This window comes from Notechis scutatus, chromosome 15 (assembly GCF_049901735.1).
Source record: "Notechis scutatus isolate UNSWTSFEM ecotype Mainland chromosome 15, rNotScu1.2, whole genome shotgun sequence".
Classification (NCBI taxonomy): domain Eukaryota; kingdom Metazoa; phylum Chordata; class Lepidosauria; order Squamata; family Elapidae; genus Notechis; species Notechis scutatus.
The window spans coordinates 892,160-909,545 of record NC_142023.1 but is presented as its reverse complement, the minus strand read 5'-3'; the positions used below and the strand labels follow the sequence as shown (position 1 = coordinate 909,545).

At 38.4% G+C, this 17,386-nt stretch overlaps 1 protein-coding gene across 2 annotated transcripts in view; it reads right to left on the bottom strand.

Annotated features, from left to right (window-relative positions):
- COL5A1 (collagen type V alpha 1 chain) overlaps window positions 1-17,386 on the bottom strand; it is a 264,470-nt gene that overhangs the window by 188,878 nt on the left and 58,206 nt on the right. For both annotated transcript variants that reach the window (XM_087943851.1, XM_087943852.1), the window contains exon 4: window positions 2,230-2,392. In XM_087943851.1, the coding sequence (XP_087799977.1) occupies window positions 2,230-2,392 (163 nt within the window). The remainder of the gene's footprint in view (window positions 1-2,229; window positions 2,393-17,386) is intronic.

Genomic DNA, 17,386 nt, shown 5'->3' with positions numbered 1-17,386 from the left:
TGGAACTACGAAATTATGGATGAAACATATAACAGTGATGCCCATTGTACCCAAGCTGACAAGTTTTCCAGCTGAAAAGCTCAGTATCTTTAACCATCTTTTACCATGTCCAAGAATTTTACAAAAGACATCAAGAAATTGAAGCTTCCTGCAGTAACACCAGCAGAACTGCAAAAAACTGCACCATTCGGAACATCGTACATTTTAAGAAAGTACAGTGGAACCTCAGGTGACAACCGTAATCCATTCCGAGAACTTGGTCATCACTCGATTTGGTCCTCACCGGAAGCGGATGGACGTAAAAAAAAAAATTGGTGCGGTGCAGAAGGGGAAATGGGTGCAGAACAGCAAATTGCTGCGGCTATGAAGGGAAGCGTTTGCAACCAGTGTACAATGAGATTGGCTAGATTACCTAGGACGCTGGCAGCAACCTATGTCAACCATTAGCACCAATCACTGGTATTTGTTCAGTTGACCGAGTTTCATGTTTAATGAATAAAAGAGATAACAATAACAACAACAGAATAACAGATTGAATAACAAATGGAAGCAAACCAAAATCTTACTCATCCACATTTCAAATTCCTAACATCTTAGAAGAATGGTATACATACAGGTAGTCCTCAATTTAAGGCCGTTCATTTAATGACCCTTCAAAATTGAGACGGTGCGGGGGGGAAAATGACATATAACCATCCTGGCATTTATGATTGTTGCAGTGTCCCTGTGATCATGTGATCAAAATTTGGGTGCTTGGAAACTGACCTTGATCTACAATAGGTCACGTGATTGCCATGAACAGCCCGACCATGGCAAGAAAGGTAATTCAATCAGGCGTGAATCACTTAATGACCACATCACTTAGCAATGGAAAATCTGGCCCAAACTGTGGTGCAGTGGTTAGAGCGCAGTACTTCTTCTACTGACTGCCGGATGCCTGCAATTTGGCAGATCGAATGCCGCCAGGCTCAAGGTTGACTCAGCCTTCCGTCCTTCCGAGGTGGGTAAAATGAGGAGCTAGATTGTTGGGGGCAAAAAGCTGACTCTATAGACCGCTTAGAGAGGGCTGGAAAGCTCTGTGAAGCGGTATATATGTCTAAGGCCGTGATGGCGAACCTATGGCATGCAGAGCCATTTGTGCCAGCACACAAGCTGCAGGCAAACTTACCTCACTGCACATGCACACCTCACAGCCGATTTTCAGCCAGTTTGAGGCCTTTTTCGGCCTCCCAAAGGCTTGAGGGAGGCTTCTGCAGGCTTTGCAGGCCAAAAAATAGCCCTGTTTTATCACTTCCTGTTTTTCCGAAAATACCGGAATTGACGAAACAGGGCTAGTTTTTGGCCTGCAAAGCCTGCAGAAGCCTTCCTCAAGCCTCTGGGAGACCAAAAAAAGGCCTCAAACTGGCCAAAAATCAGCTGTGAGGCGCAGTGCAGATAAGGGGGGGCAGGGGGTGGATGAGTCGGTGGGGATTGCGAGTGCATGTGTGGGAGGCATGGCGGGGCACACATTACCTTCTGGGTGCTGGCACACAAGCGCGAGCGTGCAAGTGCGTGCACAATTTTTGGCACAGGAGCCCAAAAAGGTTAGCCACTACTGGTCTAAGGGATATTGCTATTGTTATTTTTGGTAGAAATGGAGAATTTAAAGGAAAGTGAAGATGGATGAAGGTGGGCCAGGAGAATTGGTGAGCCTGTCGAGAGCCCAGAACCTGGAGCTTCAGACTCCCCAAGGCTGGCTATTCAAGGGGTTGATGGCATAATGGAAACCCAAAGCTAGACAGAAGCCAATTCACTTCTTGGCAGCAGAAATCATAACAGTGACGGCTTAAAGATCACCTCCCCTCTGGGCCTCTCCCAAGTCGGTCACAGAGCGCCTTTGATCGTGGCTTATTAAAGTTGGGTTTCTACCTCTCTTTCTCTCATGTTAAGGTCACCCAAAAGAGTTCTATTATGAACCAAGGCTACATTTTCAAAGCTCTGCAATGGAGACTGTTCTACAGTGGTTTTATTTCCAAGACTTCCTTTCTAAAATAGGATGTGACAAACTTCTCCCCTTTGTCTTCCTCCCTCCCCTCCCCTCTCTATCTATCTTTCTATCCCCGTCTCCCTCTCTCCCTCTCTCTCATCTTGAAGCTCTTCTTCTTATCCCAAGAAACAACATTCTCCGATGCTCAGCACTCGAGGTGCCTTCCTGACATCCTGGCAGTTCTGTCTCTCTCACGCTCTTACCTCAAATACTTCCTCATCCAGGATCCTTGTTCCAAAGACAATGATGCCATTAACGTCAATGATGGGGTGCTCGCTTCGGTCCAGCAATTTGGTGACCTTTTTTTTACAGTCCAAAATCAGAGTGACATTCTTCTTATGGACACTGAAAGCAACTCGATGCCACCTGGGGAAGAACAGGCCCAAGTAGAAGGTCAAAAGAAGGTCCAAATGTCAGGGCTTCCCATGTCCACCTCAGCCCAGAGTTCTAGAAGCTTCCCTTCCAGAAGGGAAGCTTCTAGACCTGACAAGCATGAAAGCCTCTTCCCTGGACTGCTCATTACATTTACACAGATGCTTCCTCTATCACTGCAGGATGGAGAAACCACAAACATATCAGTTCTCAAGAAGTATTCAATGCTAAGACTAGTTTAATAAATCACATTGGCTACATTCATCGCCAAGAAAATAAACGCTGATACAAAGCAGACAGCATGCCAGTCATTTTATCCCATGCTTTCACTTTCCTCCAAGAAGTCCCAAAGGTACTTTTTCAGGAGGCAACTGGATTTTTATATTCCTGCAAGGATTATAAATCCTTCCATTCCCCACTATTCCTGTCTGTCATGCCCCTGTCAGAGTCCAATTCAGAGGAGGAGGCCAAGCAGCTGACAGGGAGTGGGAGTGTGGCTCTGTTGGCTGTGGAGGAAACTAGGGAAGGGCAAAGTCCAGCTGGGCAGAGCAGGGGAGAGGTAGAGCAAGGGAGAGGGAATTCAGAGGAAGACCCAGGCCCACCCCCTCTTCATCCTAGGGCACGCAGGGAGGAACGGAGAAGGGAGGAACGTGAGTAGTGTGGCTTACGGGGGAGGAAAGGGCCCTGATTCCTTTCATTCAATCATAGGGTACAAATGGGAGTTTGCGCACAGCAATTTGTTGGAAGCAAATTGTGAGTTATCTTGTTTTGTCAAAGCTTATCTGGGTTCCTGGTGTCTTCCCAACTGTGTGAGTTTTGTTGGCCTTTGAAGTCTGCAATTCCTTCTCCTGCCCTGTCCAGTTAATTGCTGCAGCGTGGTTTGTGTGGATTTTTATTTACAGTTTATAGGTACTTTATTTTCGGACTGAATTTCCTCCACTTAAAGACTGTTCTTGGGAGAGTTTTTTCTCCAGCCGAAGGGAACTGGACATTGGGGGCAAAGTTGGAGGTATTGAAAGGAGTCTTCTTGCTTATGTGACTGTGTTGCCTTTGTGCTACGCCCCTTTGGGTCATCACACTGTCAGAGCTGAAGAAGCTTTTTGGATGAGAAGCGAAATGACTTCAAAAGAAAAAACAAGAGAGTCCAGTTGCCTCCTGAAAAAAAAGCACCTTTGGGACAACCAGGACCTGGAGGACTGAGAATCTCTACAGGCTTTCCTCCAGGAATTTCCCCAATGAACCAGGTGCAAAATAAACATGAATTTTCATGTGTGAATGTCTCTTTTTTAACTTACAATGAACAGCCTATCACCCCCATGAATTTCTGCCTATTTTGCGATTGGAGTGTTTAAGGTCAAATAATAGTTTAACACAACATTTGAGCAAAAACCTATCGTGCCAAAAATGAACTGTGATGAAGGTGAAGTCATGAAAAAGAGGGTTGGCACACTGCACACAGCCCACTCTGATTTAGGGCAACTTTCCATGATTATTAGGCAGCTCCAGATGTGTTGGCCAACCATGGGAATTCTGGATTTTGCAGTTCCAAAACTTCTGGAAGGCAGATTTGATAAGATTGGTTTAGGAAATTAAACTCATTTTAAACCCATTGTGGGTGCCTGTCCTGCATTCTCATATTTGTCTTGTACTATTCCAGCCATAAACAGATTGTGTTGCTCATCTGTAAATATAAGTCTCTCTTTACGGAGAATGAAAAGGCTCATATTAAAAAAGCTTGACAAACGCCCAAGCAATGGAAGAACCACAGCTTTGGGGCTCAAGAGTCCTCATTCTTTCAGTACACTGGAGAGGAGATGAAGAGAAGCTTGCTCTCACTCCGCATCTACTCATGAAAACAAAATCCATGTTCAAATTGCTTTTGGACTGTTGGAGGGCGGAGCTGGCATCGCGACGATACGGCATGCGATCTTGGAGGTCTAAGATCGCTGTCGATATCTTTGCTCCTGGATGGTCCAATTGGATCTAAACCGTCCCGAAGAGACAGTGAATGTAAAGAGCGTATCCTGTCGATCCCAGGGATATCGCAAAGTCCCTGGTAGATCCAGGAGAAGCTCTTTTTGCCAGCGGCTGAAGTTGGGACAGCTCCAAAACGAAAGAGAACGGAAAGAGAGAGTGTGCCGGTTTGGTGAGAACTTTTTCTTTATTCTAAGATTTGAAAGGACACCCTAAGGGAAAGAAAGAATCTGTAAAAGTTTTGACAGAAGTGATTAAGTGGCGATTTTAAACAGGAATGTCAAAGTAATATTTTTATTTTTTTCTCATTGCTGGATTTTCTACACATGATCTTATATTTTGAAACTGGACTGGTTTTTTTCTCTTCTTTCATCTACCCTTTTTCTCCTTTTTGATTTTATAATATTTTAGGCTAGAGACTCCCTTTTAGTTATTTTATATATTTTTTAAATATCTTTTTCTTTTTTAAATTAATTCTTATTATATTTTGCTTGGAAAAGGAGTGGGAAAGTGAAAGCAAAAGCAACTTTGTAACACTGCCAACTAGAGGCTTGGAAATATTCTATCTCGTTTTTGACCAGACAAAGCTGAGAAAGAACTGAGACTTTTTTTCAAGGACATTGCCTGTTTGATAAGATAGAGGGGAAGAGCATGGGAGAGTATTATTGCAGGTGCTCTTCTGGGTTTCCATCAACAGCTGGAGTCTGGTGTTGAAGCTTATAGGAAAAGAAAAGGTGATAAGTCTCTGGAGAAGAGAGTTATAACAAGAGCCTTGGATAATTAAACAAAGTGCAGTGTGCTCTTTTTATTTTTTCTAAGCTGCGCTACCCCTCCTCATCAGTTTACTTTTTGTAATAGCTATTTGGATTTTTGGCTCTTTGGAACTTGTCTTTGTTTTTGTTTTTCTTGTCTTTGGAAGTTAAATTTCTACACTTGCTTTTTATTTTAAAGGAAAAGCTTTAGTATTAATGATTCCGTTCCTTTTTTTTTTAAGGGAAAAGCCTTTTTTTCTCTCTCCCTTCCTGGTATTTTTGTCTTTCCATCTACCTTCCATATTGGTTTTTTGTTTGTTTGTTTGTTTATTTTTCTGGCCTTTTTTTTTTCCTCTTATGCATCCTTTTATATTTGAGACCTCTTAATTGGATTAAGGTGTTGAAGAACCTGAAGAATTTTTCCTTTCTTTTTTTAGCTTTTTATTCTTCACTTTTCCGCCTTTTTTAGGATTTTACAACTTTTTCTTTTTTGTGTGTGTTTATGGTCTTTTCCTTCATTTTTGAATTTTTACTGTTATCCAACCAATCGATTGGATTAAGGTATACAAGAACCTGAAGATTTTTTTTTCTTTTTTTATTATTATTACTATTTGGCTTCTTTTTTCCTACTATTTTTATCTGGAACTACAATTGGTTATTTCACAATTGGATTAAGGTCTAGAAGAACCTGAAGATTTTGAATTGCTCAAAATGAGTAGGAAATTAACAGCTCCTTGTTAGGGATAACATTGTTTTACCCTAACTGTTTTGGGTAAAGATAATAAAATGATGAATCATGGTTTGTCACATAAAGTGTATGTGACTTTAAGCTAAAGGAATGTAATTAAGGGTGCAGCTGTAAAAGTACTATATAAGCAGCAAGGCACTCTCTGGCTCTTACTGGCTGGCTTATTGAAGACTGCATTCTTGCTGGATCGGGGAGGAGAAGAAGTGTTGGATTACTTTGAAGATATTTCTCAACGGAGAGAAGATAAGTTTTGGACAGATTTATTATATGTGTACTGACACTGGCTATTCGACACGGACTTTGCAATTAGAGTATCCTCGACAAGACTTGACTGAAATTGATATATGACTAATGGACCGTTTATTATGACTATGCTATAATTCTTAAATGGAATAAACTATAATTTTGATAGCACAAGCGTATCTGTATTTTTACTGCGTGTTAACTAGAAAACTTATCTCACACATTTACCTGTCTTCCTATCTGACTTCGCTGCACGTTCTGTTTAGTTTGTTTTCCTTAACACCCGTTGGGGAATCCAGGCTTAACACTGGTTATGGGCCCAGAGAGACTGCAGTTTAACTAGGATAAAAACAGGTTTATGTAAAAAGTGAGATTTTGTATTGTTACACGTTACAGTAAACAGACAGCTGTGTTTTATCAATTATATTTTTATATCCATATAGTGAAACATGGCACAAGTCAGTCTACAAAGTTTGTCCCTTATATCCAAGCTGGATGGAACAAACTATGTTTCATGGTCTATGAAATGTAGTCTACTTCTACGAAGAGAAGGTCTGTGGAACATAATTGAAAACCCACCAAACGTAGAAGAATGGGATACTGAAGATGAGGAAGATAGTAAAAAGATAGAAGAATTTAAACAGAAAAATGAACAAGCACTTTGCATCATAGGACTAACTTTATCTGATCAACAATTTGTTCATATACGCGGAGAGCAAACTGCTGTTGGGTGTTGGCAAAAACTGAGGAGGATTTATGTCAGAGATAACGTTGGTGCTCACATAAATCTAACACGGAAGCTTTTCCGCACGTATCTCCAAAAGAATGGTGATATGCTGAGTCATTTGAACACTATGAAAAGCATTTTTCAAGAACTTCATGAGAAGGAGTTAATTTTCTCTGAGCTACACCAGGTCTACATAATTCTATCTTCATTAGACGAAAGTTTTGATGACTACGTAACTTCCCTTGAAATATTGCCTAAAGAAAGCCTAACTTTAACTGATATCACTGGCAGATTGATTGAAGAGGCCAGAAGAAGGCTTGAAAGAGATCAGTTAAGGAGGGAGCAACCTCAAAAAGAAAATAATGAATCTCCTACTGCATACACAATTAAAAAGTGTTTTAATTGTGGAGGGAGAGGACATTTTGCAAGATTTTGTAAGAAAACAAAGCGCCAGAATGCAAGCCAGAATGCTGGAAGCCATCAAAGAAGAAATAAGAATTATGAGTTAGCAATGTATAGTAATGGAGTTGTAAAAAATAATTTATGGGTGGTTGACAGTGGTGCGTCCCACTGTATTACAAATGATAACAAAAAATTTGTAAAAATGTCTATGAGTTCACAGCATATCTCATTGGCAAACGGATGGAAACTGAAGGCAAAAGGTGAAGGTATAGCTCATTGTTCTAGTATAAAGGAGAACATAAAAATGTTATATGTACCTCAACTTAAATTTAATTTGCTTTCTGTTAGAATGTTGGTTAGATTAGGATACATAGTTACCTTTAGGGGAGATACTTGTTTAATTGAAAAAGAAGGTAAGAAAATTACTGCATCTTTAAGAGGTGACTTATATGTATTAAATGATAATGGTTTAGAAGTGGCTAACATTTTACACAGAATTTTTCGAGGGAAAGAGGAAGAGGCAGAAAAAGAAAGAAAAGAAATTTCACTAATTGAATTCCAAGAGGACTGTCAAATGACGACTGAAAAAGAAGAAGGTGCAGTAGGTGGAAAGGAGGAAGCCAAAGAACAACGTGAATCAAGATCCACAAGAGCTGTCAAAGCTAACTACAAAATATAACCATGGAAGATAAAAAATTGATTACAATTAATATAAATGGACTTAATTCAGCCGTTAAAACAAGGAAAACCTTCCATAAATTAGAGAAATTAAAATTTGATATAATCTGCCTACAAGAAGTACATATTAAAAAGCAATATGAACAATTGTTGATACAGCCAAAATTAGGGAAAATATTTACTTCCTTGACACAATGCAAGAAAAGAGGAGTGGTTTTATATATTAAAGAGACCATCCCACCGAAATTGATTTATACTGATGATGACGGAAGAATACTAATGGTGGAAATAATGGACAATAATACGAAAACACTCCTGATTACAAGCTATGCCCCGAATAACAATCAAGAAGAATTTTATAAAAAATTACATATGGAAATAATTGAACTGGACTATGCTAATATAGTTATGATGGGAGATTTTAATAGAATTGTAGACAATAAACTGAACTATACAGCACAGAAAACAATAAAGCAAAACAGAAAGACTCTCCCTAAATCTTTTTTTAAAATGGTAGATGAAATAAACTTAAAAGATACATGGAGAGAAAGAAATGCTAAAACTAAACAATATACCTTCTACTCAAATAGACATTTATCATGGTCCAGAATAGATATGATATGGATGTCAACAGAATTGTTAACTAATATTCAAGAAATAAATATTGAAACAAGTACTTGGGCAGATCACAATCCATTGACAATTAAATGGAAAGGACAAAGAAGAAGATCTAGATGGATGTTAAATAATACTATTTTAAAGGAAAAAGATTTCACACAGTGGATGGAGAAAGAACTGGCCTTTTTCTTTAGAGAAAACAAAAAAGAAGATACATCAATCCAGAATGTATGGGATACAATGAAGGCATATGCCAGAGGCTATACAAGGAAAAGAAATACCATGAAAAGATTAGCCTCTAAGGCATTAGAGGATGAGTATAAAGGACTTGAAAAAGAGCCACAGAAAATGCCACAGAAAAAGGACATTAAGTTAAAAATGGATATAACCAAACATAAAATGGGTCTAATAGAAAAAGAAGAATTAGCACAGAAAATTAGAGGTGCTAAACAGAATTACTTTGAAGATGCAAATAAACCAAGTAGATGGTTAGCATATAAATTGAGAAAGGAGAAAGAATCAAGGAAAATATTGCAATTAATAGATGACCAAGGCCAAGTTTGCTATGGTAGTAAAGAGAAGGAAATCATTTGAGACTATTATGGGAAACTATACACACAAGAGAATATTGAAGACTTCCGGTTTGTCGGCTTCGCGAGCGGCAGGGATTTGCGAGGCTGCGCGATCCCTGCCGCGCTAGCCGCTTCTGGGGCTCCGACCCAGATGGGTACGGAGCTAGGCTGCCCTGCAGGGGCAGCTGAAGGTAGGGGGATCCGGAGAGGGGTTTGGGGTGTTGCAGACCCCTCCCGGCCGGTAGAACCCCTTTTCCCAGGACGGTGCAGCGGCGGTCCGTAATGGCCGCCACAAAGAAGCTGGCAGCCGGGTAAGAATGCGCAGGAGGAAGTGGAGAAAGTGCTTGAGAGGAGAAAGTTTTTCTTGGCTCCTAGGACTCTAAGACATATTTAATAAAATTCCTGAAAAGTATGACTTTCTGAATAATACCTGCCAGAAGAGGAAAAAAGCGGCTGTTTGATGGTGCTGAAAGGATAGCTTTCCCTCTTTTCCTACGGAATAAATAACTGGATATTAAGAAACCTATTTTTTTTAGGTGAAAATTGGTTTTAAGCGATGAGTGGGAAGAGAGAGGATTAAAAAGAAAATATTTGTATGCTAAGACTTTGTTGGAGCAGATGCCTTAAGGATTTGAAGACTAGAAGATATTGCAATAAGATTTTAAACAGATTTGGACTTTCTTTCTCTTTGATTGATATTACCCCAGAAGGAGAAAGTGAGAACTCTGCCTTGGTTTGGACTGACTGATAACTTTGGGACTGTTTTATTTTTTTTTATTTTCTTTTGAATATTCTGGTTGTTGTAAGAAGAAAGAAGGGGAAAAGAAAAGAAAAGATTTATAATGGCTCTTTCTGTTGAGGAACTAAGAAAAGAATATGAACAAGCAAAAAAAATGGTAAAGATGGTGTGGAAGAAGCTTTCCTTTTTTTAGAAATGGCGCTTACTAACTATCAACAAACATTACAACAGATGAAGACAGCAGAGGAACAAGAAAGAAAGGAAGGAGCCATTTTTAATGAATCTCAGAATTTGATCAAGAAAGAAGGAAGAGAGAAAAGAAGAAAACTAAAGGACTTAAGATCTAAAAAAACATTTAAGAAAGGGAAAAACAAGGTGCAAAACCAATATGATGATAGTAAACAAAAGGGAAAAGGAATACGACAGAGAAGGGAAGCCGGTAAGGCAGAGGTTAGAAGAAGGTGGGGTAGAAAGGTTTGTTGGGAGAAGAAAGAAAGGGAAAAGGTGGAGAAAAGCTACAATGTTTTGAAATTAAATGGAAAAAAGAAATTTTTTATGGATAATGGATAAAGTATAATTTTTTTAAAAAAAAAGATTTTGCAAGGTACATAAGATGAGATGGTAGTATTGTAATGGTTTAAGAGTTGATAAAAGATTAAAATGTTAAAATGTTTAAAAATGATTGGCTTTAAAATTTAATAATAGGGGAGGTTTAGAATACTGTTTTAATTAAAGAGTTTAATAAGATTATGGTATTGATGTTATTATAAAATTTTTATTATAGTATCTTTTTTTAATATTTGGATTTATTGTCTAATTATGTACTTAATTATTTTGGATGTATTAGTTAGATAGAATGTACCAAGCAAAATCGGATTGGGTATTGGATATTATTTTAAAGATTAATTTGACTAACTTAGGGGGGGAGGTAGAAAGGCATCATACTCTGATTAATGATTTCAGGAGAAACTTATTTTCTTCTTTTTTATAAGGAATGAGACAAAGGGATGATAAAAAATGGACAAAAGATACAAATATAATGATTCAAACTAAGATGATTAATTAAGATAGAATTAAGAAGGGTGAAATATGTGGAGAAGTTAATATAGAAGGCTTAGAATGGTAAATAAAATAAGTAATGATATGTAAGATGAGCATGAATATAATTGAAGTCCATGAAGAGAGAGACACCTGGGTCCAAGTTACTTTCCAAAAAGATTTTTTTTATGTTTTGTGTGTTGTGTGTATATGTTTTTTTTGGGGGGGAGAATTAGTAAAAACTTGTAGAAATATAGAATGAGAATAATGGTAACTAAGTCAGAAAGAAATAGATGAAATAATAATAATGATATTGAATAAGAGTAAAGAGAAGTAAAGAGAAATTGAATAAGAGGTTTTGGTATGTTATATGGAAATGGTTTAAAACAGAATCATAATTTATCTGACTTGTTAAATTTACAATGAAAAAAGGTTTAAACATGTAATGAATAATGATAATTTGTGTGTTTTAAAAATTAATAAAACTTGTTTAAAAAAAAAAAGAGAATATTGATGAAAGAGTTAAACAGTATTTACAGAATGCTAATTTACCCCAGATACCTAAAGAGATTGAAACAACGTTATAAAGCAATATAACGATGATGGAGTTAACCGAAGCGCTTAAGAAGCAAAATAATGGAAAGGCACCAGGCCCAGATGGACTTCCGGCAGAATTTTACAAAACATTACAAGAATCGTTGAATCTTCCATTGCTAGAAGTTATGAATGAAGTTATGTTAAAAAAGAGGATACCTAAATCATGGTCAGAAGCTTATATTACACTTGTTCCAAAAGAGGAGACCGATCCATTACAAATCAAGAACTATAGACCTATTTCCCTACTAAACACAGATTATAAAATTTTTGCTTCAATATTGAAGCAAAATTATTATTTAAATAATTTTATCCATCCTGATCAAAATGGATTTCTGCCAAAGAGACAAATTAAAGACAATATGAGAGTAATCTTGGACACTTTGGAATACTACGAGGCACATCCTGAAAAACAAATGGCTCTGATATTTCTAGATGCACAGAAGGCATTTGACAATGTGAATTGGCGATTCATGTTATTACTGCTGGAACAGATGGGCTTTGCTAGAGAATTTATTCAAGCAATAGAAGCTATATATCATAAGCAGATGGCAAAGGTAATGATAGAGGGAGAACTGACAGATTCTATCGATATAAGAAAAGGAACAAGACAAGGGTGCCCACTATCACCTCTGTTCTTTGTGTTAACTTTGGAAGCGCTAAATAGAAATATTAGAGAGGAAAAGAATATAAAAGGGATAAAAATTAAAAAGGAAGAATTTAAGTTGCAAGCATTTGCAGATGATCTGGTTTTTATCTTAGAAGACCCACTAGAAACAGCATCGAAATTGATAGAAAAGATAGAGACATATGGAAAAGTGGCTGGTTTGAAAATAAATAAAGATAAGACAAAGATCTTGACAAAGAATATGCTATCAAGACAAAAGGAAGAACTGGCAGACCTATTGAAAATTCAGGTCACGAATAAGATCAAGTACTTGGGGATATACTTGACAGCAAGATGCAGTACACTAAAGGAGAATAATTATATTAAACTTAAACAGCAGATAGAGCTAGATTTGGCGAAATGGGAAAATTTACAACTGTCATTAAAAGGGAGAATATCAACAATCAAGATGAATATATTACCCAGAATTTTATATTTGTTTCAAACAATTCCAATTAGGCTTGGAAAAGACTACTTTGAAGATTTAAATAAAATTGTGTTGAAATATATATGGCAAGGTAAGAAAGCGAGAATAAAGTTAAAACTTTTGCAAGATGCTAGAATTAGAGGAGGATTTGGTTTGCCTAATTGGGAGTTGTAGTACCAAGCTACAAATGTGATGTGGGTTAAGGAATGGATAACACTAAGAAATACTAGATTGTTGACATTAGAAGGACATGATTTGTTGTTGGGGTGGCATGCTTTTTTATGGTATAAAGGAACTAAAACACAGGGGTATTTTAGAAGACATTATATATGGGAGTCTCTGTGGTTAAACCGGGAGAAGATTAAAAGACAATGTTATTTGAAAATTCCAGTCCGGTTATCAACTATTGAAGCATTTTCTTATCCTATAATATACAAAAAGGAACAAACAGTTAGATATGGTGAAATATTGAATGAAAAGGGTGAACTTAAATCTATGCAAAAACTAGAGGAACAAGGTATAAAGATGAATTGGTTTTCATATGCGCAAATACATTCAAGGTATGATAAAGATTCTAAAACAGAAGGTTTCTATGATAAACTGACTGACTTAGATCAGATTTTGACAGGTACTGATGAAAAGGTGATTTAAAAATTGCATGGATATTTATTAGAAATTAAACTAGAAGAAGAACAAGTTAAAGAAACTATGATTACGTGGGGGAAGAATTTTGGATATGAGATTGATCTAGAGAAATGGCAAAAATTGTGGTCTCAAAATTATAAAACGACAATGTCAACAGCATATAAAGAAAATTTGTATGAGATGTTTTACAGGTGGCACTTTCCTCCGACAAGAATAGCAAGAATGTTCAAGAATAAATCTGAAAAATGTTGGAAATGTCATCAGATACCTGGCTCATATTACCATATGTGGTGGACTTGCGCGGATGCTAAAAAATACTGGACTAAAATCCACACGTGGTTGGAAAAAATGACAAAAAAACATATAGATTTGAAACCAGAGATATTTTTATTGGGAATTTTACCTGAAATATATAGTAAAGACTTGAAATACCTGATTGTAAATGTATTAACAGCGGCTAGGATTGTATTTGCTAAAAACTGGAAAAATGAGAAAACACCATGACAGGAGGAAATCATTAAGAAAATATTGGAATGTGCTGAAATGAGTAGATTGACATTTGAAATTAGAGAACAAGATGATAAACAATTTTATAAAATTTGGGATCTATTCTATCAATGGTTAGACAATAAAATACAGTAATGAAATATGTAGACTTTTAGAAAATAATAAATATATAAAGATGTATTCTTTTCTTATTATATCTACAAAATGATTCTAGGATAGATTTGGGATGATAATATGAACTGTCGTAAAACAAATTAAGTAAAATATGATTATTTCGTAAAAAATGAATGAATAAAAGAATAGTCAAATGATTGATTAATAATGATATTAATGTATTTAATATTTGATTGAAAACACAAGATTATATACAACGTAATTGTAATTGAAGACTACAAAATGGAAGCACAGAACAATTTGTAAACCAACCGGCACACTGTATGTATATATATGGAAGATGGCTTGATGTTTTTATGTTTTGTTTGTTTATGTTTGTTTTAAAAACTAATAAAAAATTTTAAAAAATTGCTTTTGGACTGTTGAGCATCCTTCTTACCAGGGCCACAGAGACAAGAATGAACATGAGTGCAGTACACGGGTGGGATGCAAATATTTTTACTACTGGTTCTATAGGCGTGGCTAGGTAGGAGTGGCTAGGTGGGAGTGGCTAGGTGGGTGTGGCTTCTTTTTTTTTGCACACCCCCTCCACCACGCTCTGGTTTTTTTATCTCCTGGGCCTCAGGAAAGCCTCCTGGGAGGCCGTTTTTGCTCTCAGGAGGCTTCCCTGAGGCCCAGGAGGCAAAAAACAGAGCGCGGGGGGGGGGGGCACAACACCCCCTGCGCACCCCTTTTTACCTTCCTGGGCTTCAGGGAAGCCTCCTGGGTGAAGCGGTAAGACTGCGAGGAGAATCCTGGAACAGCTGATGGTCGGAACAGCTGATCGTTGGGGGAAAAATACCAGTTTGGATGAACCGGTAGCTGTTTTTTTACTACTGGTTCGGCCAAACAATAGTATTTTTTACGACCGGTTTGTGTGAACCGGGCCAAACCGGTAGAATACCACCACTGGTGCAGTAGTTGTTTCTTTAGAGTATTTATTTATTTGTTTGTTTGTTTGTTTGTTTGTTTGTTTGTTTGTCAAAAGCTTACAATATAACAGAAACAAGAATAAACATAAGTTTAAATACAAGAAATAGGAACTAATAATTGGGGACAATAGGACAGGGACGGAAGGCACGATGGTGCGCTTATGCACGCCCCTTATAGACCTCTTAGGAATGGGGTGAGGTCAATAGTGGATAGTTTGAGGGCAAAAGAGTGGGGGTTTGAGCAGGTGACAACAGAATCAGGTAGTGAGTTCCAGGCATTGACCACTCTGTTGCTGAAATCGTACTTCCTACAATCGAGTTTGGAGTGGTTTACATTTAGTTTATATCTGTTGTGTGCTCTTGTGTTGTTGTTGTTAACGCTGTTAAAGCTGAAATATTCATTAACTGGTAAGATGTTGTAACATCTGACTTTATGTACTATGTTTAAGTCTAATCTTAGTCGGTGTAGTTCAAGGTTGTCTAAGCCAACATTAGTATTCCAGGAAGTGGCGGCCACAGCAGAGAGAGAACAATTTCTGAGCAAGGGCGAAGAGTGGTTCAGAATTTATACCATGTCACATTTCCAGACTTTCAGTGCATTCCTGTAGGAGCCTCTCACGGGTGAAGAGAAGGCATTCGTCTCCTCTGCCTTCCATCCTTCTTGGTGTCCCTTGATGACTTGTTTACATTCCCAGCATTCCTGCTTCTTCCCGAGAGAGACGGGAACCTTCAAGCCACCAACTCAGCCCTGACCGAATTATTTTTTTAAAGCTGGGAATATCTTAGCCAAAATGATCTCCAGGCATTAGCTGTGGAATTAGATACTGAAGATAGCATGAGAACAAACTTCTGCTTTCCGCTGGAAAAAGACATGCTTATCCTCGACATATCTTTATAAGTGTAATGAATGTTATTTGTTGGATGACTTCTCCTATAATTCTGCAGCGGCTGCTTCTTCTTTATCACAATAACTGGATTTTTGTGTCTCATTATATTATTCCTCTTGCATTTTTACATGCAACTATCTTTGGTCTTAGTTTCATGAATTAGAGGCCTTAACGGCTTTGCCAAATCCAGAAATATTTTCCAGGAAAAAATGCAAAATGAATAAACAGCTAGGTAGTAAGTAGTAAGATTTCTAAAAGGGGGAAAGGCAAATAAAACCCCGAAGTCAGATCATGTCAACAAGGCAAAGAATGAATGCCTGGGCGTCTCTGCTTTGCTTGGATTATTTGAGCAACTTTCTAAAGTCTCCAACCTTGGCAACTTTAAGACTTGTGGACTTCAACTCCCAGAATTCCTCAGCCAGCAAAGCCAGCAAAGGCAAAGTCTAGCTGAGGAACACTGGGAGTTGAAGTCCACAAGTCTTAAAGTTGCTAAGTTTGGACAGTCCTGGTTTAGAATGTTTTTGGTTAACTTTTTGTGAGCAGGTAATTCTCAACATACAATGGAGTTGCAAGTAACAATGGAGCGCAAAGTTTCTGTTCCTGAGTAAGACATTTGTTAAGTGAGTTTTGCTCCTTTTTATGACCTTTCTTGCCAGAGTTGTTAAGTGAATTACTGCAGTTGATAAGTTAGTAACACGGTTGCTAAGTGAAGTCTTTAAGATTTTAAAGTTGCCAAGGTTGGAGACCTCTGTTCTAAAGTACATGAGACTCTGGATGTTCCTGAATGTTTGTGAGCATCCCTTTCAGACACATCTGGCAGAAGCAAAACCTTTGGACTTAAAGAAAACGGGCCCTGGACAGACCCAGAATTAAATTTCCTCTTGGCTCGCCTCTGCCATGGCTCGGAGAAGGGGAAATGGAGGCACATCAGAGCCTTCTTAGAGCAGGGGTGTCAAACTCAATTTCACTGAGGGCCACATCAGGGCTGTGGTTGACCTCAGGGGACCAGGTGGGCGTGGCCAACTGGATGGGTGTGGCCAACTGGGTGGGTGTGGCCAGCTTGACCCCACTCCCCAAACTGCTAGCATGTTTCCTCTTCACACTGGGTCGACTGGGCCAAAGCGATGTGGGCCAATCCCTTATATTTTCCAGGATGGCCCTGTGGGCTGGATTTGACCACATCCTTGTGTGGCCTTATGTTTGACAACCCTGTTCTAGAGCTACAAGAGGCCCCTGGAAGACCCCAATTGAATTGCCCCAGAGCAGTCCAGCCTCTGCCTGCCCCTCCAAGTCATCTTCACATCACTGTATCCACGGCCAGACTGCCTTCCCAACAAGGAAGCTTCCCCTAATGATTGCAGCTGGATGCAAGTTGATGGGAGGGGTTCACACATATACACAAGGGGCCGGAGCCATCCGTGGGGGGCGGGGTTTACTTTGGATTTGCAGACTTCAACTTGACCTTGGGTTCAACATAGATGGGAACTCAGCCACTGTTGTCTCAGCCTTCCGTCCTTCCGAGGTGGGTAAAATGAGGACCCAGATTGTTGGGGGCAAGAGGCTGACTCTGTAAACCCTGGAGAGAGGGCTGTAAAGCACTCTGAAGAGACATATAAGTCTAAGGGCTATTACTGTTGCTATGATATCTATTTCATATTTGTAAAAACCTCAACTTGATGGTGTTT